Source organism: Canis lupus, chromosome 9 (genome assembly GCF_011100685.1).
Source record: "Canis lupus familiaris isolate Mischka breed German Shepherd chromosome 9, alternate assembly UU_Cfam_GSD_1.0, whole genome shotgun sequence".
Classification (NCBI taxonomy): Eukaryota; Metazoa; Chordata; class Mammalia; order Carnivora; family Canidae; genus Canis; species Canis lupus.
Window position 1 is genome coordinate 51,422,681 of NC_049230.1, and position 23,515 is coordinate 51,446,195.

The 23,515-nt window shown below is 54.7% G+C and overlaps 2 protein-coding genes across 3 annotated transcripts; one reads left to right on the top strand and one right to left on the bottom strand.

Moving 5' to 3' along the window:
• Positions 1-256: 256 nt before the first annotated feature.
• On the bottom strand, positions 257-15,635 carry GTF3C5 (general transcription factor IIIC subunit 5). 2 transcript variants are annotated; one of them, XM_038548887.1, is made up of 11 exons: positions 15,247-15,635; positions 12,455-12,674; positions 10,960-11,158; positions 6,818-7,013; positions 5,585-5,689; positions 4,399-4,513; positions 3,822-3,902; positions 3,502-3,599; positions 2,539-2,621; positions 1,810-1,952; positions 257-917 (listed from the first exon to the last, which is right to left on the bottom strand). In XM_038548887.1, the coding sequence occupies exons 1-11, from the start codon at positions 15,409-15,411 to the stop codon at positions 760-762; spliced, it is 1,563 nt and encodes a 520-aa protein (XP_038404815.1). In that variant the 5' UTR covers positions 15,412-15,635; the 3' UTR covers positions 257-759. The 2 variants fall into 2 exon arrangements, with proteins under 2 accessions (XP_038404815.1, XP_038404816.1); XM_038548888.1 differs by lacking the exon at positions 15,247-15,635 and adding an exon at positions 14,588-15,054.
• On the top strand, positions 15,477-22,468 carry LOC119873193 (collagen alpha-1(III) chain-like). The gene is made up of 3 exons (XM_038546058.1): positions 15,477-15,598; positions 15,789-16,312; positions 20,851-22,468. Exons 1-3 carry the CDS (start codon positions 15,477-15,479, stop codon positions 21,078-21,080), a joined length of 876 nt encoding a protein of 291 aa, XP_038401986.1. The 3' UTR covers positions 21,081-22,468.
• Positions 22,469-23,515: the final 1,047 nt, after the last annotated feature.

Consider the following 23,515-nt stretch of genomic DNA (forward strand, 5'->3'; position numbering starts at 1 on the left):
CCCATGGTGTGGGTGGGAGGGCAGGTTCAGTCCTACCAGAGCTCTCTGCACTGCCACGGGTTTCACGTCAGGCAGCTGAGAAGCAACAGGGACCGTGTCCCTGCAAGCCTCTCAAGAACACATCTGGCACAGCAAGGGATGAGGTCGAGGCTACAGGACCCCCTGGGACGTGATGTCTGGGGTACTCGAAGCTGCTCTTACCTGACCTGCAAGAGGAAACTCCTCTCTGGCTCCAAAACCCTCACTGAGCCACTGAGACTCCTTGAAAAAGTATATTTGATAAGGACAACTGGGCCCCGGATGAATGGGATGCAAACCCAAGGACAGTCTTCGCCCATCTGTGACCACGGACCAGCTTCCTCACTGGTCATCAGCCATCACTGCCATCAGTCATAAGCTCCAAAGCAAGACTGACACCTCCCCTAGTCACATCATCTCCACCTCCAGCTTTTGTTGTTTTCAGCCACAGAGAGGTGCTATGCACCGGCCCAGCCTGCTAGACAATGGACTGGTTCATGGCTGCCAGTCCTTTGGGGATCTCCCCAAGCACTGGGGGCCCGAGGGCAACCCCAAGCAGCAGGTGCCACAGGCAGACAGGCAGGAGCAGGGTCAGATGCACCCAGTGCCAAGACCCCAGCTTTCCTCTGGGGGTGCTCCTAGGGCTGTTCTGGTTACCGTGGGCAGCACTGGGGAGCCACGGCTTGTCCTGGCTCCGTCAGTCTTGCATGATCAAGGAGGCCCAGCCTTGGCAGGGCTGTGTCACACGTAGTCCAGAATCTCTGTCTCCATCTCATTGTCACTGCCATCAGATGGCTTGAAATCCTCCTCCTCCTCTTCATCGTCCTCCTCGTCTTCCCCGGACTCATACGTCAGCTGCTCTTTCTCTCTGTCGGCCTTGGCCGGGCTGGTGAAGAGAGCTGGGGCCAGGAGACAAGACCATGTGTGTCCCAGCACAGACTTCCTGCGTGGCCCCCAGATCCCCAGCTACTGCAGGTCTGAGGCCCAGAGAGGTGCCAGACAGCCCAGCCCTGCGACCAGCCATCAGGTTGCTGGAGGCCTACCTACAGCTCTGGGTGTCTGGGCTCAAGCCCCAGAGAAGCTGCCTCGGGAAGTACAGAGGCCTGGGGCACCTGGCACTCTACTGTTTAACAAGCACTTCAGGGAGATACTGAAGCCAACAGCTTGGAAAACCACTTCCTTGGGGAGGCTGGGCGGCTTCCTGGGTCCAAGGGACCCCGAGAATGCACAGGACATGTTGGGTAAGTGCTTTTTTCTGGAGGGAGGGTCCAGAACCTCAAGCAAATTCTCAGATGGGGCCCTGTCCCCTCCTCTTGCCAGCTCTGCGGCGTATGGAGGGGTCTGGGGAAGCCATGAGAGGGGCCCTCTTGCTCACTCCCCCCAGCCCCTGCCTCATCAGGCCCACAGCCTAGCAAGGGCTCCCTTTCCTCACAGTCCTCACCACCAGCCAGTTGCCAGGGCTGCCTGGTCCTGGGAAAGGGGCCGGCAGTGTGGGGGTGACAGGGAGACTGAACATGCTCACAAGCAGCAGGAAGAGGCAGGGTGGTGCCAGGACACAAAGTGGTGGCTCCCGGCAGAGCCAGCCCAGCTCTAGCCCTGCCCCAGGGCCTGTCTCCTGCCAGAGGGCCCAGGGCCGAGCACCATGACTCCCACCCAGGCAGAGGCAGGCAGCCTGGAGATCTGGCTCCTGAGGGGGATGATTCTTGGGTGCAATTTCTCGGGGAGCAAGTCCTGTAGGGATACTTGCTCTGGCCCCAGAGTGGGGCCTCCCCTCACCCGAGCGGCTCTCACCAGGCCTCTTGGAGCGGATGATCTGCCGAATCATGAGGGACATGGTGTCTCGCAGCTCGTCACTGGTCTTGGGAAGGCACCAGCCATCGCGCTCCGTGCAGCGGCTCTCCGCCCCATCATTGCGGTGGATGATCCTCTGCAACCTGGGCGCCAGGACACGGAGTTTCTGGGAGGGTTTCCATCCGCGCTCCAGTGGAGGCGGTACAGTGCTCAGAGGATCAGCACTCGGCTGGCCACACAGGGGGCCGAGCCCAGCACCGAAGAAAAGCTGTGGACGGACGCCGGACCCTCCCTCCCTTGGGCCGCACACAATGTGGGCTGTGGCCACGCACACTTCCCTGCGGGCACCCCGGCTCTCACCTAACTCGAGCCGTGTCTAAGTGCTCCTGCTCTTCCCATCCCAGCACTCCTCGCCCCTTCTTTAAACATTACTAAGAGTTGGCTGAGAGGCTGCCGGGGCTCCAGTGGCCGGGAGGCTCAGGACTGTGACCCAAGCCTCCACGCAGGCGAAGGAGGAAGACCATAGGTCTCTGCCCAGCGCAGTGGCTTGGAGGTGTGGCCCATGCAGACCCTGGAAACTGCTCCTGGGGGCCATCAGACTGATGGAGGGGTGCCAGCACCCGCCGTCCCAGGCAGGGCGCCCCACTGACACCAATGTAGGGGAAGAACTGCAGGGAAGGCTTTGGTCCCCAGCCCTACCCAGGCACCTCAGGGCCCCTCACTACGTACTCTTCCACGTTCAAGTCACACAACTGGTAGAACATCTGCCGATAGGGCGGCAAGGCCCCCTCCCGGAAGACGTAGACTGAGTCCTGGGGAGAGAACAGGAGGATGGGACAGTGAGCCGGAGCTCAGAGCTCTCCCCAGATGGTCTGCACCGGGCAGGCCTGGCTCCCCTCCACCTCTCCCCGGGTTCAGGGGGTGTGGACAGGCCAGAGGCCAGGAGCAGGTGTGCAGAGGCTCTGAGGCGCCCCCCGCCCTGCAGCCACGAGCTATGTGGCCAGTACGTGTTACAGCGTGGGCTCACGCCAGCTCTGCAGTCTGCCCTCATTCCTCACCACCTCCTACCAACAGGTTCTGCTCTGTGGCCCTGCAGGCCACCCTCTGAGAAGCAGGGCTGACCAACTGTCCATTTTCTAGAGGTAGGGATGGTGAGAGTGAGAGTGCTTAAGGGGGAGGACAGCCACTGAGGCGATGCTGTGGCTGCCCCCATGAGAAGAGAATGCTGACAGCACCGGTTTTTGTGCCCCCATGCCCCCCTGCATGAGGCAGTGAAGCCAGGGCTGGGGGCGCAGCTGGCAGCTCCCCGCCCCACCCACGGCAAGGGCCCGGTGGTCTGCCGTGGCTCTACACACACGCGAGCACCCCATCTGGCCCATCTGGGTGGTGGCCACAGCCTCAAATAAGGCAGCCACGTACAGCTGCCAGTGTCACATTTCCCTCTGACACTTGCTACCGCCTCTTTGCCCAGATGGTCGTCAATGCCCTGAAAATGCTCCTAGAGGCTGGGAGTCATGCAATGGTCCTGACGGGCAAAGGTGACTCTCAAAGTCCTGCCCATTGGCCCAGACCCAGGACTCTGGGAGTGTGTATGTGCCCGCCCCGCACAACGGAGGGGCCTCCTCTCCACTGTCCCCCAGACCTCCAACTGGGTGGGCGGCCACCTTTCTCAGGGGCTTAGGGGGTGCCCACCTTGAGCTTGTACTTGTTGGAGTTGGATTTCCGTGAGCTGGCTGTCCCCGATGGGCCCAGGCCCTGCTTCAGGTCCTGCATGGTGACAACCTGGCTGGCTGCAAGGGACAGTAGCAGTACTTGGAATACGGCAGGATGTTCCCCATCCCCCTCCCCAGGGTGCTGGCCTGTGTACCCTGGAGCGGCCCCTGGGAAGCCCCATCCCATCCTACCCCACCCCACCTCACCCCACCACACCCCACCATCCCAACACCCATCTCCCTTGGTGTCTCTATGAGGGCAAATCAGCCTCAATCTGCGGGGCAAGCAGAGGCACTCACGCGTCTTTTTGACAGTGATGGGAAGGCTGTAGTTGTATGTGCTGCGCTTCGCCTTGACGGGCATGTCACTCGGGGCATAACCTGCAGACAAGGAAATGGGTGCAGAGCCCCATCTGGCAAACAGAACTGGCTTTGCACTGGGGGTGCACCAGGGTTGCTGGGGCTGGCTCCTGAGAGAGGGTCACTGTGCCCCCAGGTGCCAGCAGTCACCATTCCGCACCCCCCCAACCCCCCCCCCCCCCCGGCCCACAGGACTGCGTGCTGCTGCTCCATGTGCGGCAGCTCACTGAGGGCCCGGGGACAGGACACTGACTAGGTGCCTGGCCCCCACCACAGGAACTATAATAATGCAGAATAACAGAGGGGACGGAGGGGATGAGTACCGAGCCAGAGGGCGAAGGGTAGAGCTAGGACACAAGCTGGGAGCCTCATTTCTATGCTATTCTGCATACATCTCACCAGGGGAGAAAGACTTCTACCGTCACCAAGATACATTTTTATTACGAAGGCAATGCCAGCAAAAGAAAGATATTGAGAGAGAGAAATTCAGAAAGCCAAGATCTTAGTAATTTCTTACCATATTTCATTCCACAACGGATTCGGAAATCAAGGACTTGATAAATCTTGGCGCCTGGGTTTTTTCGGGGATCGTACCCATATCGGATCCACAGGCTCCTCCAGGGACCTGTGATCTGGAGACGAAAGGTGTGAAGTGGGGCCAAGGTCCATCCCTGGTTTCCTCAGAGATGCATATTGGGCAGGGGTGGTGGTGGTGGTGGCAGCCAAACACCCCAAGAGATGGCAACACAGCTCTGGAACCCCACCTCAGCTCTGCCGTAGGGCAGGTCACTTGGCCTTTCTGAGCCTTGGTCTTCTTGCTGGAGGTCAGAGAAACCCCCTTTCCTATCACTTCTGTGAGGACTACATGAGATGATGCCCCGGGAGCCTTTAGCACAGGAAGTACCCGGTGTTACTGCCATCCCAATGGGGGGACACACTGTCCCCAACCAGTCCTCCTGAAGTGCTTCTATCTAGAAAGCCAAGGCTGAAAGACAGACAGCAGCTCTCTGAAGGCTAGGGTCGGAGCACAGGAAGGATGAGCTTCCCTTGTGCCCCACCTGTCATCACTGTCATGGTCACATCTCAGGCTTGCCTCCCCAGGGCACCATGTGGGGATCTTTGGCAGGTAGGATGACTTCCTCCAGCACCTTTGGGAACCTCAGTAATGACACCTCATCTCCAGGCCCTCCTGGACTGGGCCCAAGGTGGATCCGCCCCTCCCACCCTCACACCCACTCAGCCCAGGTAGAATGAGCCTAGCCTGGTGGCCCCGTGGTTGGGCCTGCACTCTGCAGCCAAACAGGCTGGGGTCCCAAATGGCTCTGTCCATGCTGGCTAGAGGACCCTGGCACAGAGTCTCTATGTGTCTCTCTGAGCCTTGACTCTGCTTGAGGTAAGAAGGGAATCCTGCTTGTCACCCCTCAGGGAGGGAAACATGATATAACAGGTCCACAGCACTTAACCCAGTGCTTGGTCCTTAGAACATTCTCAATAAAAGATCATTTAAAAATGTATAATCTCGTTACTTAAGAGTTACGTGATTACTCTCTATGCCTAAAATCATCCCAGTATGGCTAGTGTTACGGAGGAGGCTCTGGAGGGCCAGGGACAGGCCTATGCTCCTGCCATAGCTCAGAGAGATCACATCAGCCATCAGGGCGGCCCTGGTGGGTGCCAAGGTGAGAGGCTGGGCAGGCACTCACCATGTAATAGGCCACGAAGGGCAGCAAGACCTTGAGCTTGTCAGGATGGACGCTGATGTTGGCCTTAACGGCGTTTCGTGACCAGATGGGCCGGATTTCAAACAGCTGTGGGGGGGGGTTGTCAAGGCAGAGAGTGAGACGAGCACCAGCTGCTTCCTGCCCATCTGGCCCCCAGCAGACCTTTGGGGAGAGGAACTGGTGGAGATCAGCGGCTGACCCGGCAAGGAGTGGCCTCTCGGAAATGCTGTGCCCACTTTCCCTACCCTCAGAAGGGGACTGCACGCCTGGATCAGCTGTTGCTGCCCGGCCTGGGTGTCCTGAGATGACCACGAAGGACATGGTCTCTGTCCTCACGAAACTCACAGGACAGTGGGGAGGCAGACAACCAAAGGAGCCACAGCAGGGCCAAGAGGGGGACGTGCCAGAGTTCTGAGACCTTGAGCCCCAAACTCAAGGGTGGAACCTCAACTGGGATGTCATGAAGGATGAAGAGGATGGCCTGGCCCAAGGAAGGCGTGCAGAAGGCCAGGGTGGCTGGAGGGTAGGGGGCCATGGCAGGAAGGGCTCCAGCCAGGCAGAAGACTGGGCTGGATCCAGAAGACAAGTAGGGTCCCCTACGTCTCCCCTCCAGTGTCCAGCAACTGCTGGAAACCAGTAAGGTGTCCACACGTCTTTTAAGAAATATGCCCCCATACCACAAGGGAAGAGTCAATTTCACAAGGGCAGAGGAGAGCTTCAGTCAGCTGCAGTGTGGCCTCACTGAGAACCTGCCATCCATGCTTGTGGAGGCATTAGTAACAGAGGCCACTGCAGGCTCCTCCCAGGACCTGCCAGCTGGGGGGACAGTGTAAGGCCACTCCTGTCCACTCCAGCACTAGCAGGGACGAAGCATCAGGTGGAATAGAGTATGTGCTCCATCTGGTTTCTTACCACCAGTGATAGAGAAATGAAGGCTTCCTGAACCCCAAAGCTCCACTGTGAAGTCACGAGCAGACAATGCACCGACTGCTTACCAACCCCTAAGGGACCTTTCAAGAATTCTAAGAAGTATTTTCAACCCTGGGAATGTAGGGCTTATATTGATGTGGCTTTGAGATGTGACATCTGAAGAGGAGACGTTCCCATATGCTGATGAACCAGTTTTAAAGTCACTACAGCCAACAGCAAAAGGAGGGAAGGGACCCAGGTGGGCAAACGGGAGGTGGTCAGTGAGGAGGCAGGCCCCAAGCTCACCTTTCTCAAATCCTCCTCCACCTTCTGGTCAATGGGGTTGGTGGAAATCCTCCTCCATGTCTGGACAGCAGCCTCCAGCGGCTGCGTGGGCACCTCGTCCTCCTCAAAGTTGACAAAGATGGCATTGTGGGGGCGCCGGGCCCTGCTCAGGCCAATCAGGTTCTCTCCCGAGACGGGGGGGTTGTTGTAGCCTTCCCTGAGACAGAGAGAGCTGGTGTGGGCTGCAGCACTGGGAAGACCCCAGGCCGGACCAGGCAGGGAGCCCACCACGTGATGATGCCAGCAGCACACATGTAGGGGCCCCTCCCTGGAACCTGGGTCAGGGGTTGGGGAAGACTCTCAGCACCTGTGTTCTCAGGCTGATGGCCAGGCAGGAGCAGGGACAGCGACTGCCGAGGACAGCTCAGGGAGGCCAAAAGGGGTGAGGCTGCTGGTCTGAGAAGTGTACGCACAGCGCCATATAGCCTGTGGAAACTGGAAACTGTGCAAGTGTCCACCAGGCAGGAATGGTGAGCTCAGGATGGTGTGGCTACACAGGACCCACTTCATCAGCTGGCAGGCAATACCTACATTTGCTGACTTTTACGACTCACTCACTAAACCTTCAAAACAATCCTATAAGAAGGGAATCAATTTCCTATGAAGTAACCAGCAGCAGCTAGATACCTACCTTGAGTCAGAGCTCATGAGGACAGAGCTGGGACTCCAGGGCCCTGAGAACCCCAACCTACCACCTCTGACAGAGCATGTCTGACCCAGAAACATCTCGACAACAGCTAGGTGAAGGAATGAGGGACATTACTGAGCAGTACAGAGGGCAAAGTGAGGGTTAAGCACCAGCTATGCACAGGCCCCTCTCTTTTGGCACCAGGCTGAGATGCTAAGGTGGCTACCTTATTCCTGTGGGATGGTAGAGGAGCTGGGGGTGCTCAGGTCATGATCCTGGGGTCCTAGGATCAAGCCCCACATGAGGCTCCCTGCTCAGCGGGGAATCTGCTTCTCCCTCTCCCTTGGCCCCTCCCTCCCCCACTTGTGCATGCCCTTTCTCTCTCTCTAATCAATAAATTAAAAAATATATATGTATTTTTTAAAAGGTGGGATGTCAGGGATGCCTGGGTGGCTCAGTGGTTGAGTGTCTGCCTTCGGCTCAGGATATGATCCTGGAGTTTTGGGATCGAGTCCTGCATCAGCCTCCTGCATGAGCCTGCTTCTCTGCCTGTGTCTCTGCCTCTCTCTGAGTCACTCATGAATAAATAAATAAAATCTTAAAAAAAAAAAAAAAGGTGGGATGTCAGAAATGTCAAGCCCATACTAAAACAGAGAGAAGAGTCTCAAGAAGCCTCACAACCCATCGTGAGCCTTAATGATTATCACCACACAGCCAATTTAATTTCATCCATACCCTACTCCAAACCTACAAAATTATTTTGAAATATATTGTTTCACTTATTTTTTTTAATTAATTAATTTATTTATGATAGTCACAGAGAGAGAGAGAGATTGGCAGAGACACAGGCAGAGGGAGAAGCAGGCTCCATGCACCGGAAGCCCAATGTGGGATTCGATCCCGGGTCGCCAGGATCGCGCCTGGGCCAAAGGCAGGCACCAAACTGCTGCGCCACCCAGGGATCCCTGTTTCACTTATTTTTAATTAAGACTTCTAAAAAGACTTATTTATTTATTTTGGGGGTTGGTGATGGCAGAGAGAGAGGGAGACAGAGTCTTAAGCAGACTCTACCCTGAGCAAGGAGCCTGACCTGGGGCTTGATCTCATGACGCTGAGATCATGATTCTAGCCAAAGTCAAGAGTTGGACGCTTAACCAAATGAGCCACCCAGGCACCCCCCCATCCCCCTGGTGATTATTACCTTTTAAAATTGTTTCATTTCTACCTTAATTTTCAACATGAGTATAAACTACCTGCATACTTATAAAAGACAAAGTGATTTTTTACTTTGGGAAATAAAATGACTAAGAAGGGAGCGAGTCTGTGCCTTTTTTATACAGTGACTCTATTAGAAACCACCCTGAACAGGTGTACTACTGCCCTGTCTTCAAAGACATCCCCCAAGACCCTGGACACCCCCAAGAGGGAAGGCCTCAGTGACTGACTCCAGCCCAGGTAGTCCACTGGGGCCTGTCACCATGGGGAAATGGCTCCTTGGCTGCCTCGCCAGCTGCCCTACTAACTCCCTCAAGGAGGAAGGACCCCCTTCAGGCCAGGCTCCAGGCCGTCCTCTGCCCACAGTCCTGTAGGAGGCTCAACGTCCTGAACCCTAGAGGGGGTGTTTCATCAGCAAGTGCTGACCGCGGGTCGTGGAGCCTGGCATCAGCAGAGAACAGACGAGGTCCAGCAAGGCTGCAGCCTGGCCTCCCCGCCAGCCCTGGCAGATCCAGGAAGGCCAGCAGAGCTGAGAAATCAATAGTGGCCCTGGGAAAAAAGGCAGGTTGTTTCCATTTGCTAGAAAATCAATAAGCCACATGGGGAGGGGAACAGGATGTGTGGTCCAAGGGTAGGTGGCCTTCCTCCCTTGTCCCCCTCCCAGAGGCTTGGGAGCAGTTGCCTCCCAGCCCCACGGGACAGTGGGGGGATTCAGCTGCTCCAGCCCCTGCCAGGACCCAGAGTGCGGAGGGTCTGATTTCCTCTGCCTATTTTCGTGTCTGTTTTCTGGCCATGAGGGCAAATGCTTCGTGTCTGTTTCTGGCCATGAGGGAAATACTCAAAGCATTTCAGAAATATGCAAATTGTCTGTCCTCCACCAACCTGAGACTCCTGTGCCAAGTACCACACATGCAGAAAACCCTGCCACCCCGCATGGAGGGCTTCGGCTGGGGGCGGTGGGGCCTGACCTGCTCTGTTCCTATAGTCTGTCACGTTCTGCCCCTCAAACCACCACTAGCTCCTGTGGTCAGGAAGGGTCAGGTGCTGTCCCTGGCCCTGGCAAGAGCACACAGGCTCGTGGGAGAACATGAGTCCTTCCCCGTGGGAGGCACGCAGACCGCTTTCTCGAGGATGCACTGGGAAGCGGGGGGCCGAGGCAGGTGTGGCAAGTGGCAGACAGATGCCCATCACTGAAGCTTGTGCCACAGCTGGGCCTCCACGGAGCCACTCTCCTACTTCGGGCTGTGTTTGGGAACCTCTGTGTTTTTTAAAGGGGACAATACACCTTCTCCATAGAATCAAATCTAAGCCCTTCACCTCAGTCTGAGACCCTTAGCCCTACCACTCTCCTGGACTCCCTCTGCAACCACTCCTCAGCTGGTGCCAGTCCCCTGATCTAGAACGTTCTCCCCGGATCTTTACCTGCCCAGCTCTGTCATCATTCAGGTCTGTTTCAAACGTCAGCCCCTCGAGGGTGCTGAGACCTCACCCCATTCACTGCCCTTATGACCCGCACCCCTTTTGTCTTCTCTAAGACACACACCTGACCACAGGCCCATCGCTCATTCACGGTTCACTCATGCGCCATCCAGCACCCCACCCAGCCTAGTGTGGTCCAGGTCTGTTCTCTGCCGATGCCGGGATCCATGACCCGTGGTCAGCACTTGCTGATGAAAACATTTAGTGAGGAAAGAGAACATTCTCATCCTCTCGCCCCTCCACAGATAACTGCTCTGGGCCCTACCTTCCAGATTTTTCTAGGTTTCTATTGTCATGCCACAATTTATTTCCATACCACAAAAGGTGCTGCCTTTTCATAGAGCAGGGTACCCTGGGCAAGTGCCACATTGGTCCACGAGCCCGCTCTCTCAGACACTACATGGTGTTCCCCAGCAGAGAGGGGCTGTAAATTCATCAGCCACATCCCTATTAATGGACTGATGACTTCATTCTATCAATGAACACTCACTGCTCTAAGTATTTCGGGTACATGCTTTTGGGCGTAGGTCTCTCAAGTCTTAAGGTGACATCCTGTTACCCTCTCCGTGTCCTGGGACCTCTGCGCAAGATCTCTGGGTTGGGGCACAGGTACCAGTTACGCCACCTCCAGAGGTGTTGGAGCCACAGGCCTGCAAAGCCAGCAGTGCTGAGGGCCTGATTCGGGAGTGGCAGAGCTGAGCCCTGGACCCAGGAGCTCTAACCACAGAGCCCTTGCTCTGAGTCTTGATGCTGCAGCAGCAGGGGGACTGGAGGGGCTTACCGGTGCTGCGTCTCTGGTCGATAGAAATAGTCCACTGGGGTATCCAGCCGGGAGAAGATTGGCGGGGGGATGTAGAGCGGCAGCTCTTGGTGGAAGAAACTCTCCTTCTCAGGCTTGAGCATGAGCACTCTGTCATACATCGACATGTGCCTGCCATTGGCCTCTGTGTGCACAGCCAAGTACTGGAAGTCGGACATCCCTGGAAAGAGAGGCAGCCAGACGGTGGACACCCTATTACACCTTCCCAGGAAACAGCAGCTGCTGCATATCAACACCCACATGTTCTCGGGGTGCCAAGACAGCTGGGCAGTGGACACTTCTGGGCAATGGGGGTGGGAGCCGAAATGGCACCTACGAAATACTTCCATGCACTTGACTCCATGTGCTTGGGCATCTCCTAGAGGGGCGGGGGGCGGTGCAGTGTGCAAAAGTCTGGTCTAGGTTGGTGCTTCTTGAAATACAGAGCACACACGATTTACCTGGGACCTAGCTAAAGACTCTGGGATGCTGTGCCTCAGACAAGCTCCCAGGTGGGGGGGCGGGTGCTGCTGGTGCACTGAGCAGTGGGGTGCCGGCTCAATCAGACAGATGGAAAATGCATCACTGAGAGACCTCCCCCCAGGAGGAGGGGCAGCCCTCTCTCTGTTGGGGGGAGGGGGATACCATGTTCCACCAGAATGACTGACATTCAACATGCACAGTGCAGGGTCCCTGGTCCTGGTTTCATTTCTTTCCACTTTCCAGCCCCTCTTCCTTGCCCATCTGTGTTCTCTGCAGGTTCTCTCTCAGAACAGCAGCAGGCACTGTGCATCCCTAAGGCTCGCTAGTAACCTGCCAAGTGCCTCCTGTGTGCATGAGCCGGTCCCTTAACACCATCCCCCTGACCCCCACCCTTCACAAGGGCCTAAGAAACCCAGGGCCCCACACTACAGACAAGTGCCCAAGGCTGAGGGAAGCCGAGCCCCTGCCCCTGCCCTTTCGTTCCTTCTTACTGCCTGTCCCATTCAACCCCTTACGGCCTCCTCACTGGGGTTCCCTACGGGTAGCAAACTGACTGGGGACCTCAGGGAAGACACCAATTGGCTAAGACTTCAAAGAAACAGGAGGTCCCAAGAGGCTGAGTGATCTGGGAAGGCTGCTGAGGAAAAGCAGGACCAGTACCAGCCAAGACTTAGTGGAGGTTCCAAAACGCTGAGGGTCAAAAACCAGAGACCTGCTAAGCAGTTGTATTTGGCCCCCACATAATGGACTCAGAGACTTAGGGATTCCTTAGGGATGTGGAAGATGAGGCAGCAGTGTGCCCACAGTCCACTGAGAACTGCTGCATGGAGGGAGGAACGTGTGCCTCTTGGGCCTGCGCTGCCCCGCTCTGCTCCTCCCCTGCCCCTCACTCCTGGGCACAGACTGGCCCCCTTCCCTGTGGATGACCCACAGAGCACCTGCAGGAATGTGGACGCAGGCCCTGACATAATCCAACGCAGAAAGTTGCAGTTACCTTGAAACTTGTAAACGGTGGAGATGATGCCAAGAATCTCGATGTCAAATGTGACCTCCGGCTGGGCCTCAAGCCCCAACACCTCCCTTTGCCGCTTGGTCTTCCTCCTGATCCGGAACAGCAGGCTGCTGGTACTGAAGCGGTTGGCACACACGGGGTGGCAGTAAGGGTCCTTGGGCCGGAAGTAGAGCTCCAGCCTCTTGGTGGGGTCTGCATAGATCTGTGGCCAACAAAGACAGTGAAGTAGTGACCAGCTAAGCAGCTGGTAGGGGGCTGCTCCCCTCTCAGCAAAAGCCTAATGGTGACCTGGCTGCTAAGGGAAGGGCCAGGAGGCTTATGGTTCATTCTGAGCTTTTAATTCTCAAGAGACCCTTTTTTTTTTTAACCTGAGTATCTTAGTGTTTACCTAGCAGAGAAAATAAGGATAGTCTCTACCTTCTAATAGGCTGGAGACACTAACTGCCAACTAAGTAAAGCCTCCCCCCACCTCCCGCCTCCTCCCTGTGCCTGTTCAGTGCCGGGAATCATAAGCCTCCTCTGGCAACAATCCATGGTGGTCTTTTCAACCCCGGGTTTACCATGGAGGGGACTGAGGCCGGCAGGGGTGGGTGGCTTGTCTTGACTTCCTACTCTAGGAACTACCTGCCCCAAAGGGTCTTGCTATTCAGTCTCACAGGCAAATGTTTCCAGGTCCAAAGGAAATTAATTAGTAGCAAGCACTAAGACTCTGACAGGATATCACTTATCCTTTCCAAAGCTTGGTTCCTTCTCCTTAAAATGGAGATACGACTAGTACCTACTCACAGGATTGTTACAATGATTAAACGAATCACTGAATCGTTGGATATGTAACACGCTTAGTCTGGTGTCTAACTCGTGATGAACATGCTACATGGGTCACCCACCCACAAGTGCTTGCCCTGAACAGGCCAGGAGGGACCCTGTAAGTGTCAGCTGTGTGTGTATGAAAGCTTCAACGATGCTCACTGGGCCAAGAGCATCTGCCTTCTAGCTTGCTGGCTCCCAACACTAAGGACACAGCCTGGCCTTTAGTAGGTGCTCAGAAAACATGGAGGGAAAGAAGGTTAAAAGAAGCCTCAACCTTCAGGATTCCCTTCTCATGAAACACATTATCTACGAGACCATGAGGCTGGGAATAATCCCAGATGCGGGCCTGGCAGAGGAAGTGCACAAGCAGCATGAACAGAATGAATCAATGACCAGTCTCTTCCAAAGGGCTCACATTGTAGCCGGATACAAATACCCCTGGGGTCAGTGGGAGCAAGGGTCCTGTCAATGCCACGGTAAAATGAGTAAGTCAGGGTAAAAGAACCAAACGTGACTAACTGTGCCTCTGTGGCTTCCTGTGTTCAATGACAGGTTTTCAATATTCATTAAGGATGAGAAAGCAGCAGGTAAAAGAGTTCAGACTTCAAAGGGGAGACATGCATGAGTTCAAATCCCTACTGTACTGTCTGACCCAACTTTGCCTACCTGAGTCTTCATCTGAAAAATAGGAATAATGGTACCTAACTCATTAGACTGTCGTGAGTATTCAGTCGTGCACCTGACAAATATTTTTGGAAGAAGGTACTATCGTGGATGTTAGGACTACAGAAGCGAATGAGACAAGGTCCTGCTCTCATGGAGTTTACAGTCTCAGAGCCAAACGGCCAAGACACGATAAACATGTTAAAACATAATTTCAGGCTGGAAGTAACAGGTCAGGGTGTCTGGATGGCTCAGCTGGTTAAGCACCTGCCTTCAGCTCAGGTCATGATCCCAGGGTCCTGGGATGAGCACTGCCTCAGGCTCCCTGTTTGGCTGGGAGTCTGCTTCTCCTTCTCTCTTGGCCCCTCCACCCCCATCCCCACTTGTGCTTAGGCATACTGCTCTAATAAACCAAATCTTTACAAGAGAGGGGTGGGGGGAGGGTGGGATTAACAGGTCCAGGAGCCAGATGCGAACTACTAGAAGCCACTTCAATTACAGCAGTCAGAGAAGGACTCTCTACAGAAGAGACGGTTCAAGCTCTGGCGCATGAAAATCACTTCCCCCCAGCCTTGCACGAGGTAAGAATTCATCCCAGCTCCCCCATTTTTCCAGAGACCTTGAACAAACTGCCTCAGTTACCTGGGTAAAATGCAGACCACGTCACTTGCTACCCAGCAGGGTTCTAATGAGGATGATATAGGAGTAAAGCACCTGGAATTGCGACTGTTACGGAAGACGTCATTGGTCATCACCACCTTTATTTTTTTAAGATTTTATTTATTTGACAAAGAGAGAGAGAGCAGAAGCAGGGAGAGGGGCAGAGGGAGAGGAGAAGCAGACTCCCCGCTGAGCAGAGAGCCGGACGTGGGACTCGATGCCGGGACCCTGAGGTCACGACCCGAGCGGAAGGAGGCGGCGCTCCCCATTACCACCTTTAACCCTAACAACGCAGCCCCTGGTCCCCTCTCCCGCGCCTGGGTCTACTCTGTGAAGGAGGGAGGGGCAGCCCAGCAGGTCGCGGGGGCTGCAGCCGAGCTGCACTCCCCGGATCCCGGGAGAAGAGGATGGAAAGGACGCCCCGCCCCAGGTCTCCACTACAGCCCCTTCCCGGCGTTCGCCCGGCAGGCGGTCCTCCCCGGCGAGGGGAGGTAGGTGCCCGCCCACTGGCGTCCCAGCGACCGCCCCCAGCGCCGTTGCCAAGGAAACTGCGCTTCCCCCGGGTGGTCCCCCCGCCCCCCCCCCCCCCCCGGCCGAGGTCTCGAGACGCCGTCTACCCCGCGGTCCCGGCCGCTCCTCACCCGGGAGACGCCCTCCTCGCCGCCCAGAGTCCGCAGCATCTTGGGCACGTCGCGCACCACGCCGGGGTACTCCACGCACACCATGCGCTGCTCGCGCCGCAGGTCCACGGGCACCGCGACCCCCGGCCCCGCGTCGGCGGCCGCCGCAGCCACCGTCGCCGCCATCCCTGCCCCTGTGGCCCGGCCCGCCGCGGCCCGGCCCTGCGCGTGCTCCGAGGGGCCTCGCCGCAATGGTTCCGCGAGAGAATCGTTCCGGGCGCCCCGGCTGCCCGCGAGTCTCTGTATCCCTGGGCTCCTCCAGACTCGAGGCCCCTGGAAGCGCAGACCCGCGGGCAGGCCCCCAGGCTGCGGGGTGAAGGGCCACCTGGGCCTCAATTTTGGATTTAAAAAGAAGGAAGATAGCCCGAGGGGCGGGGCAAGGGCATGTCGCTCCTAGCAACCCGCGGACCAGCTCACGACTTCAGCCAATGGCAACCCGTCCCGGGACAGCCGGCTTCCACCCTTTCTCGCCAGCTCAGACTCGTCAGCCAATGAGGAAGCAGAACTGGGAAGAGACCCGCCCCCCCCGGGGCTCCTTCCAATGACGGCTCGGGGGCGGGCCCGAGACACACTTCCGGCGTGGGACGTCCCGGCGCTGAGTGGGTTTCCGGCGGGTCTGCGGGGGGCCCCTGCGGCCCTGCACGCGCGGCTCCGGGAAGGGCTCCCCCGCTGCTCCCCGCGCGGAGGCCGAGTGGAGTCGAGTCTGGAGACGCAGGCGTGAGGAGACTGCGCTTCGAAGGCTCGCCGCCCCTGCACGCACGCAGCACCCCGGCGCTCCCCGGGCCTCGGAGCGGCGGACCGTTATTAAGCGCCTGCTGTGTGCTGGGCACCAGCGGGCCCTTAACCGGACGGAGCTGTGGGGAGCAGAGTGGGGGCGTGAGGGGCCGGAGGGGCCGCAGGCCGGACGGAGCCGAGATCCGAGCCTGCCCAACCGGTGGGCTCCCCTCGGGCGCGGGGCTGAGCCCTGGAAGGGTCTCGTACCTGGAGCGGCTGAGCTCAGCTGTGCGGCGGCAGGACGGGCTGCTGCGTGAGGAATGGGGGGGAGCTGGAGGGCGGGGGTCGGGGGCCCCTGGGGGACTGGGGGGCGGGGGGGACCTGGGGGCCAGGGTGCTGAGGGCCCAGGTGGCTGGAGGTTGGGGGGTCAGGGGCCAGGGGGCTGGAGGCCAGGGGTCGGGGGTGCTGGTGGGGAGCAGGCTCAGATGCAGACCGCCCCCTTGAGGCTTTGTCAGCGGGTAAGTGCCCATGAGGCTGGGTTTTATCAGGATATAGAAATCAGTAAGGCCAAGGGACCTCTCGGTTGTGGGTACCCCAAGTTTCTGGAAGGACTTTTTTTTTTTTTTTTTTTTATTCATTCATGAGAGAGGCAGAGACACAGGCAGAGGGAGAAGCAGGCTCCATGCAGGGAGCCGGAAGCGGGACTGGAACCCAGGACTCCAGGATGACGCCCTGGGCAGCAGACAGGCGCTCAACTGCCGAGCCACTCAGGGATCCCTGAAAGGACTTTTGAATCACAGGGGGAGGATGTCTGCGTTCCAGATGGATGTAAGAGGACTGAATAACTGGCTGCATTGGCCATCAATTTTTTTTTTTTTTTTAAGATTTTATTTACTCATTCATGAGACACAGAGGGAGAGGCAGGCTCCCTGCAGGGAGCCGGATGTGGGACTCCATCCCGGGACCCCGGATCACGCCCTGGGCCAAAGGCAGACACCCAACCAATGAGCCACCCAGGTGGCTAAATAGGTCATTAGATAGACTTTTAAGAAAAACATCTGTAAGCTGACTGTGAATGTAGGTGATTATAATTGGGAGACCCAGACAGGAGCTCTGAAACTGAGAGCGCCAGTATCATGAGGAATCAGAGCAGCAACTGGTGCCTGAGCTGGAGGAACCACACCAGGGAGTTGCATGTGAGGCCTTGGCAGTCCCTGACCTGCCTCTGGCGGGAACGGTGCATCTTCTGTCACCAACGAGGACTCTGTGCAGTGAGGCTGGGATAATTCTCCAGAATTTTTCATGCCTTGAGATGAAATTAGCTTCAAATTTCCTGTGTCCTTCTGTTCCCAGTTCCTGCTCACCAAGCAATCCTCTGATGGTTTGTTTAATTTTCCAGAAAGGAGACTCCAAATAACAGATCTATCTTGTATATCAGTAAACTGGCATATTACATCAGACCCCTGTGGGTTTGGAGCATGAGAGGTCAGTCCTGAATCCTTGCCAGGTGGCCCCGGAGTGGGAGGTTATCGATTCTGTGTGCACGGAGGGCAAGGAGGGCTTTGGAAAGTGTTTCCTTTGGGCCCCAGAATCTGAATATACCTTTGTGAGCCTCTGGGTGAGTGTGGGAAGCACAGGGTAGGTGTTTGCTCCTCCCTCTCCGGACCTGGCTTGTCCCTGCAGCCTTGCCATTGGAGAGACGAAGTAGTGTTCACTTTGGGCCGCCGGGTGGCCACAGCGCGTCCTCGCAGGCAGCACCGCCACCTGGTGGTCATCGGTGCCCGCGACACCTGGAAGCCGGCGGAGCGGCCGCTGAAGGACCGGAGACGGGCTGGGGGCGCTGGGGACCCAGGCTCCCGAGTCCTGCGCGGGGCGGGGGTGGGCAGCCCGCTTCCCAGCACGTCCGACTGGCCGCAGGGAGGCCGGGCCTCTTCCCTCCACGCGCCGCCCGGCCCGCGGTTCCTCCCGCAGGGCCCCTCCCCGGGGGCTTGTTCAGATTCCCTTCTAGCTACAAGCGGGACACACTGTTGTCAGGAACAGTCTCACCTTCCTAGTCAACTTGGCATTCCAAAGCAAAATTAAGCTAAACGCATTCAGGACAGAACTTCAAAGGTTGTTCATTAGTAGCGTTTATGTTGCCAAGTTAAATATTCTTGAATATGTGCCAGGCAGGGATAAATTTACAATGAAGCTAATAAAATTTAAAACATCAGGGCCCCTCAATTGCAGGTACCTTTCCCACCCTGAGGCCCTGGGGGGTGCCTTTTCATTGTGTTCACAGGGGCATATGTTTTCATAAAAATTTTTAAAAATAAGGTATTTCCAACTGCAATTGGTTAAGACTTCTGGCTCTTTCTGTCTAGCGTGCCCTCCATCACCCTTGCCCTTGCCTTGGGAGGCATTGAAGTGGTCGCAGGCATTGAAGGGGCTTGACAAAGGGGAAGTCCAGATAGTACATCTGGTTTGGATTGCATAGAATACATGTGCATGGTCTGCAGTCACATCTGTGTCTCGTTCGGCTGTTGTCCATCCTTTGTGGGACTGGCTTCCAGGAATACACACCCTACCACCTTCTCTGGCACCTGCTAGTGTTGTGATGTGAAGGCCCAGGGCCAAAAATGGTATTGCAGTCAGAGCCAGAAGCTAGTCTGGAAAATGCCTTCAGTTAGCAGACGCGAGCAGAGGGCAGGAAAATGTACAGCCTCTGTAGAAGAGAGTACCGCGACTGAAAAAAATTAAACCTAGAACGTCCACATGATCCAGCAATTCCAGGAGTTAGAAGTAGGGTCGCAAAGACATATTTGTACACCCAGGTTCATAGCATCATCGTTCGCAGTGACCAAGAGGCAGAAGCGATCCAAGTGTCCATATTCACAAATGACGGTTGAGCAAAACATGGTCTAGCCAGGTCAACAGAATATTAGTCCTGAAAAGGAAGGAAATTTTGACACGCGCTACAACGTATATGAAGCTTGAGGATGTGCTACGTGAAATAAGCCAATGACAAAAAGACAAATACCATATAATTCCACTCACCCTGAAGTCACTAGAGCAGTTGAATTCATAGAACCAGAAAGTAGAGTGTTGGTTGCCAGGGGCTGGAGGACAAGAGGGAATGGGGAGCTGGCGGTTAACAGATCTAGGGTTTCAGCTGGCAAGATGAACGAGTTCTGGGGCTGGATGGTGGTGACGGACCACGCACCTGAAAGTGGTTAGGATGGTAAATTGTATGTTCTGTGGATTTCATGACGACAACTTTTAAATAATTGTAAGCAGAGAAGTTAAAGTTAAAATTTCATACTGTAATCATGACTGCCTGTTCTTACAGGTTGGTCAATTCTACTTTGTTTCTCTTTTTTAATTTATTTTATTTTTAAAGGTTTTTATTTATCCATTCATGAGAGACAGGCAGAGGGAGAAGCAGGCGCCATGCAAGGAGCCCGATGGGGGACCCTATCCCAGGACTCCAGGATCACGCCCTGAGCCAAAGGCAGATGCTCAACCCCTGACCACCCAGGCGTCCCTGTTTCTCTTTTTCAAAATATTTTATTTATTTATTTATACGTGAGAGAGGCAGAGACACAGGCAGAGGGAGAAGCAGGCTCCCTACAGGGGCCTGATGCAAGATTTGATTCCAGGACCCCAGGATCACGGCCTGAGCCAAAGGCAGACTCTCAACTATGGAGCCATCCAGGTGCCCCAATTATACTTTGTTTCTGACTTGAGGTCCGTGTTTTTGTGTCTACGTAAATTTAGAGATGTTACATACGCCTGGCAAATAGGCCTTTGTCATGAAACGTTCCTCTTCATTTCTAGGAAAGTTTAAGTCGTGTGATATGAATGTCACGACGCGAGGTTTTTTGGTTCGTGTTTTCCTGATGTATGGTTTTCTATCGTTTTACTTCCCATGTTTCTGTGTGCTTAGATTTTTGTCTATCTTTTGTAAACAGGATGTAGTCATGCTCTTCCTCCTGTCTGTCTTTGAACTGGAGTATTTCATTCTTTTATATTTAAAATGTAACACTGATATATTTGGGTGTAAATCTTTTATATTCCTATTTGTCCCACCTGTTCAGTCTTCCCCTCCCCTTTCAGTTCCTCTTTTTTATACTAATTATATTTTATTATTCTGTTTTCCCTCTAATAAACTGTTGTGTGTACTTTTATCGGTTACCCTAGAGATTTGAGTATGAATCTTTGTTCTCTATGAATTGGTACTTTTGGAGTCCCTGGGTGGCTCAGTGGTTGAGCATCTGCCTTTGGCTCAGGTCATGGTCCCGGGGTCCTGGGATCGAGTCCCACATCGAGCTCCCTGCTCAGCGGAGGGTCTGCTTCTCCTTCTCCCTCTGTTGCTCTTCCTGCTGTGCTCTCTCTCAAATAAATAAATAAATAAATAAAATATTTTTTAAATAATAAAAAAGTTGGTACTTTTACCATTTCCACAACAATGCAGACAGGAGCACCTGGGGTCCTAGGATTGAGTCCCACATCAGGCTCCCCCGCAGGGAGCCTGCTTCTCCTTCTGCCTATGTCTATACCTCTCTCTGTGTCTCTCATGAATAAATAAAATTTTAAAAACAAACAAACAATGCAGACATATTTAGACTCCTTTCGTACCATTGTAATCATGTCATATATCTGTGCATACTTTTAATATATCACATAAAATATATACAATAAGTATATATTAAATATATATATAGTTTTAAATCAACTTTATTGAGGTATAACTTGTATGCAATAAAATAGACCCATCTTAAGTATATAGCTCAGTATATCTATAAATACATGAATGTAATCATGATAGAGAATATTTCAGTCACCCAAAGAATTCCCTGGTTTCCTTTGCAGTGAGTCACCCGCCAGCTGGGCAGGGAAGCCAGACCAGGGCCCAAGGGCTCACACAGACATGCAAGGGTGGTGCTGGCACCTGCCCTCCCCCAAGACCACCCACAAGGAGAAATTTCTCCACAAAGGAGGTGGAGAGGGTCCTGGACAGTCGGGGGGAGAAAAGGCAAGTAACGCTCGAATTGGATTCCTCTGTCTCTCCCCAAACCCTTTCCCCCCACTTCCTCTTTTAGGGGTCCTTTCTCAGGAATGGAAACTTGGATGTCACCCTGGATTCCCCACGCTCCCTGGCCCCCCCATCCATCCATCCATCCACTGCCACGTGGTCCACTCCATCCCCTGAATCAGAGATCTGTGTTCTCCTGCTCCTTCCATTGGCCATGAAGCTCTCATATCACCTGTCAGCCTTACTCCTGTGAATAGTTCCTAACTGGCATCTGACATGTTCCCCCCCCCCCAGGGGGATGGGCAATGATATGTGGGGTTCAAAATCCAAAAGACACCAAGACCTACAAAGAGAAAAGCCCTTCCAATGCCTTTCCCCAGACATTAAGATCCTCTTTTCTCTCCAGGTGATGATTGTTACCACCTTCTTGCTTATCTTGTTTATCTCTCCAGAGACAAACTACAGTTACAAGCAAAATTATATAATATATATAAAATACATAATATATACACATATAATAATATGTGAGTGTGTGTGTGTGTATATATATATATATATATATATTCTCCACCCCCTTTAAAAAGTGAACAGCTAACCCACAAATGGGTTACTATTCTGTTTTCCCCTCTAATAAATAGTTGCACATGCTTTTACTGGCTTCCCTGGAGAGATAATAGGACCCCTTGATCTATTAAAGCCAACTATAAATTAGTTGACCACAAAGGGTAGCTCTCTATACACTCCCTTCCATACCTTCCTTTTTCACTTGACAATATATCATGGAGATTACCCCACATCAATTCACATGGCGCTTCCTCATTTTTCTGAACAGATGCCCACTATCCCAGTATGTGGTTGGCCCATGATTTCCTTCACCAGCCCTCTTGGAGGGATACTTAGGTTGTTTCCAACCTTTGGCAAATACAGCATCGCAATGAATCACTGTTGTGAGTCCTTTCACACACGGGCTGTAAGAGATTGCTGGGTCAAAGGGTATGTGCACCTGTGATTTTGTTGGACGTCACAAAATGTTTCCTCTTTGGGGCCTGCACCATTTATGATCTCTGCCTGGGTGAGGCCAGGCTGTGTGTGGGTCTCAGGACTTTCCCCGGCACCAGACTGCCAGGGTTCCCGAAACCTAGGAGCTGTTTCGTGTTGAGTGGTAGGGGGTAGGGGGGTGCGGGCTGACTGGCCCCCTTGGGGCACTGTCTTTTGCAGGGCTTCCCCCCCCTTCCCCCTGCAGAAGCCAGGGGGCGCTGCTTCCCCTCGATCTGAAAGCAATCCCTCCCCTGGCTGCCTCACACCTGCTGTGGTTCCTACTGATGGAGAGTCTTCGGGGCCAGCTCCCCCTGACTTTCCCGCCTCCTTCCAACCAGACACATTCTGCTCCCCACCCGCAAATCCCTGGGCCCCCTCCCCGGGCCTCCTTGCCTTTGCCCCACTCTCTCCTTCAGCTTGGGGTGACCTCTGTTCTCAGGGGTTCTCAGGGGTGTCCTCCTGGCACTTCCAGGCCCCTGTGTGCAGCACACCTGCTGCCTGACTTTCCTGCCTGACTGTGGGGAGCTGGGTCTCCTTGGCCAGTTTCACAGGCAGACAGACACCAAATCGGGTGAGGGTGAAGAAGCATCTCAGCCAGTGAAGGGGGACACCTCCCCGAGCCTGCTGGTCTGGGGGCTCAGGGACCTTCAGAAGTAGAGGGGAATGACTGGTGCAGTCAAGTACACCAGCAATCTGGGTCACAGCCCAGGAGAAGGAAGGAAGGGGGAAGGGAGAAGAGCAGGGAGTGGGGAGGTAAAGAGGGAGATACTGCTGCCTGGCCAGGCCCTCGGGTCTGTAGGTCCCAGGAGAGAGCGGCCGAAGCCGGGACACCCCTTCAATTCCAAGGGCAGGGCGTGCCTTCAGGTGAGAAAGCCTCTGGGCAGAGTTTCTTTAAAATTCAAAAAAAGTAAATAAATAAAATAAAATAACATAAAATAAAATAAAATAAAATTCTACCTTGGACAAGCCCGTGTCTCAGTTCTTTTTTTTTTTTTTTTAAAGATTTTATTTGTTTATTCACGAGAATATAGAGAGGAGAGAGAGAGAGAGTGAGGCAGAGACACAGGCAGAGGGAGAAGCAGGCTCCATGCAGGGAACCCGATGTGGGACTCAATCCTGGGTCTCCAGGATCATGCTCTGGGTTGAAGGCAGTGCTAAACCACTGAGCCACCCAGGCTGCCCCCGTGTCTCAGTTCTACTGCCGTGGGGGACCCATGGCATCTGCTATTTCCGTGGGAAGTGCTCAGCATTGGACCAAGGGTGCGTTTGGGGTGTGCCTGCCAATCTGATCAGACCAGACGGTGGGCTGGGAGGGCTCTTCTGTCTTCCCCAAGGTGGGAGTGCTGCCCACTGGGCGCTGCTGGCCTCCATGGAGGCAACTCTCCACTGGGACTGAGAGCCGATTGGGGCTGGGCTCCAGTTCTCACGCCTTTGTACAGCAAACATCAAGGTCACACTGTAACC

Excerpts from the sequence above, each read along its gene's own strand:
- GTF3C5 (XM_038548887.1), bottom strand. The coding sequence starts at position 15,411 with ATGGCGGCGACGGTGGCTGCGGCGGCCGCCGACGCGGGGCCGGGGGTC. Across the intron at positions 12,675-15,246 it reads GCGAGGAGGGCGTCTCCCGG|ATCTATGCAGACCCCACCAA; the intron begins GTGAGGAGCGGC and ends TGTTGGCCACAG. Across the intron at positions 918-1,809 it reads CATCCGCTCCAAGAGGCCTG|CTCTCTTCACCAGCCCGGCC; the intron begins GTGAGAGCCGCT and ends TCCTGGCCCCAG.
- LOC119873193 (XM_038546058.1), top strand. The coding sequence starts at position 15,477 with ATGGTTCCGCGAGAGAATCGTTCCGGGCGCCCCGGCTGCCCGCGAGTC. Across the intron at positions 15,599-15,788 it reads GCAGGCCCCCAGGCTGCGGG|AACTGGGAAGAGACCCGCCC; the intron begins GTGAAGGGCCAC and ends ATGAGGAAGCAG. Across the intron at positions 16,313-20,850 it reads GCGGCAGGACGGGCTGCTGC|TGAGTCACCCGCCAGCTGGG; the intron begins GTGAGGAATGGG and ends TTTCCTTTGCAG.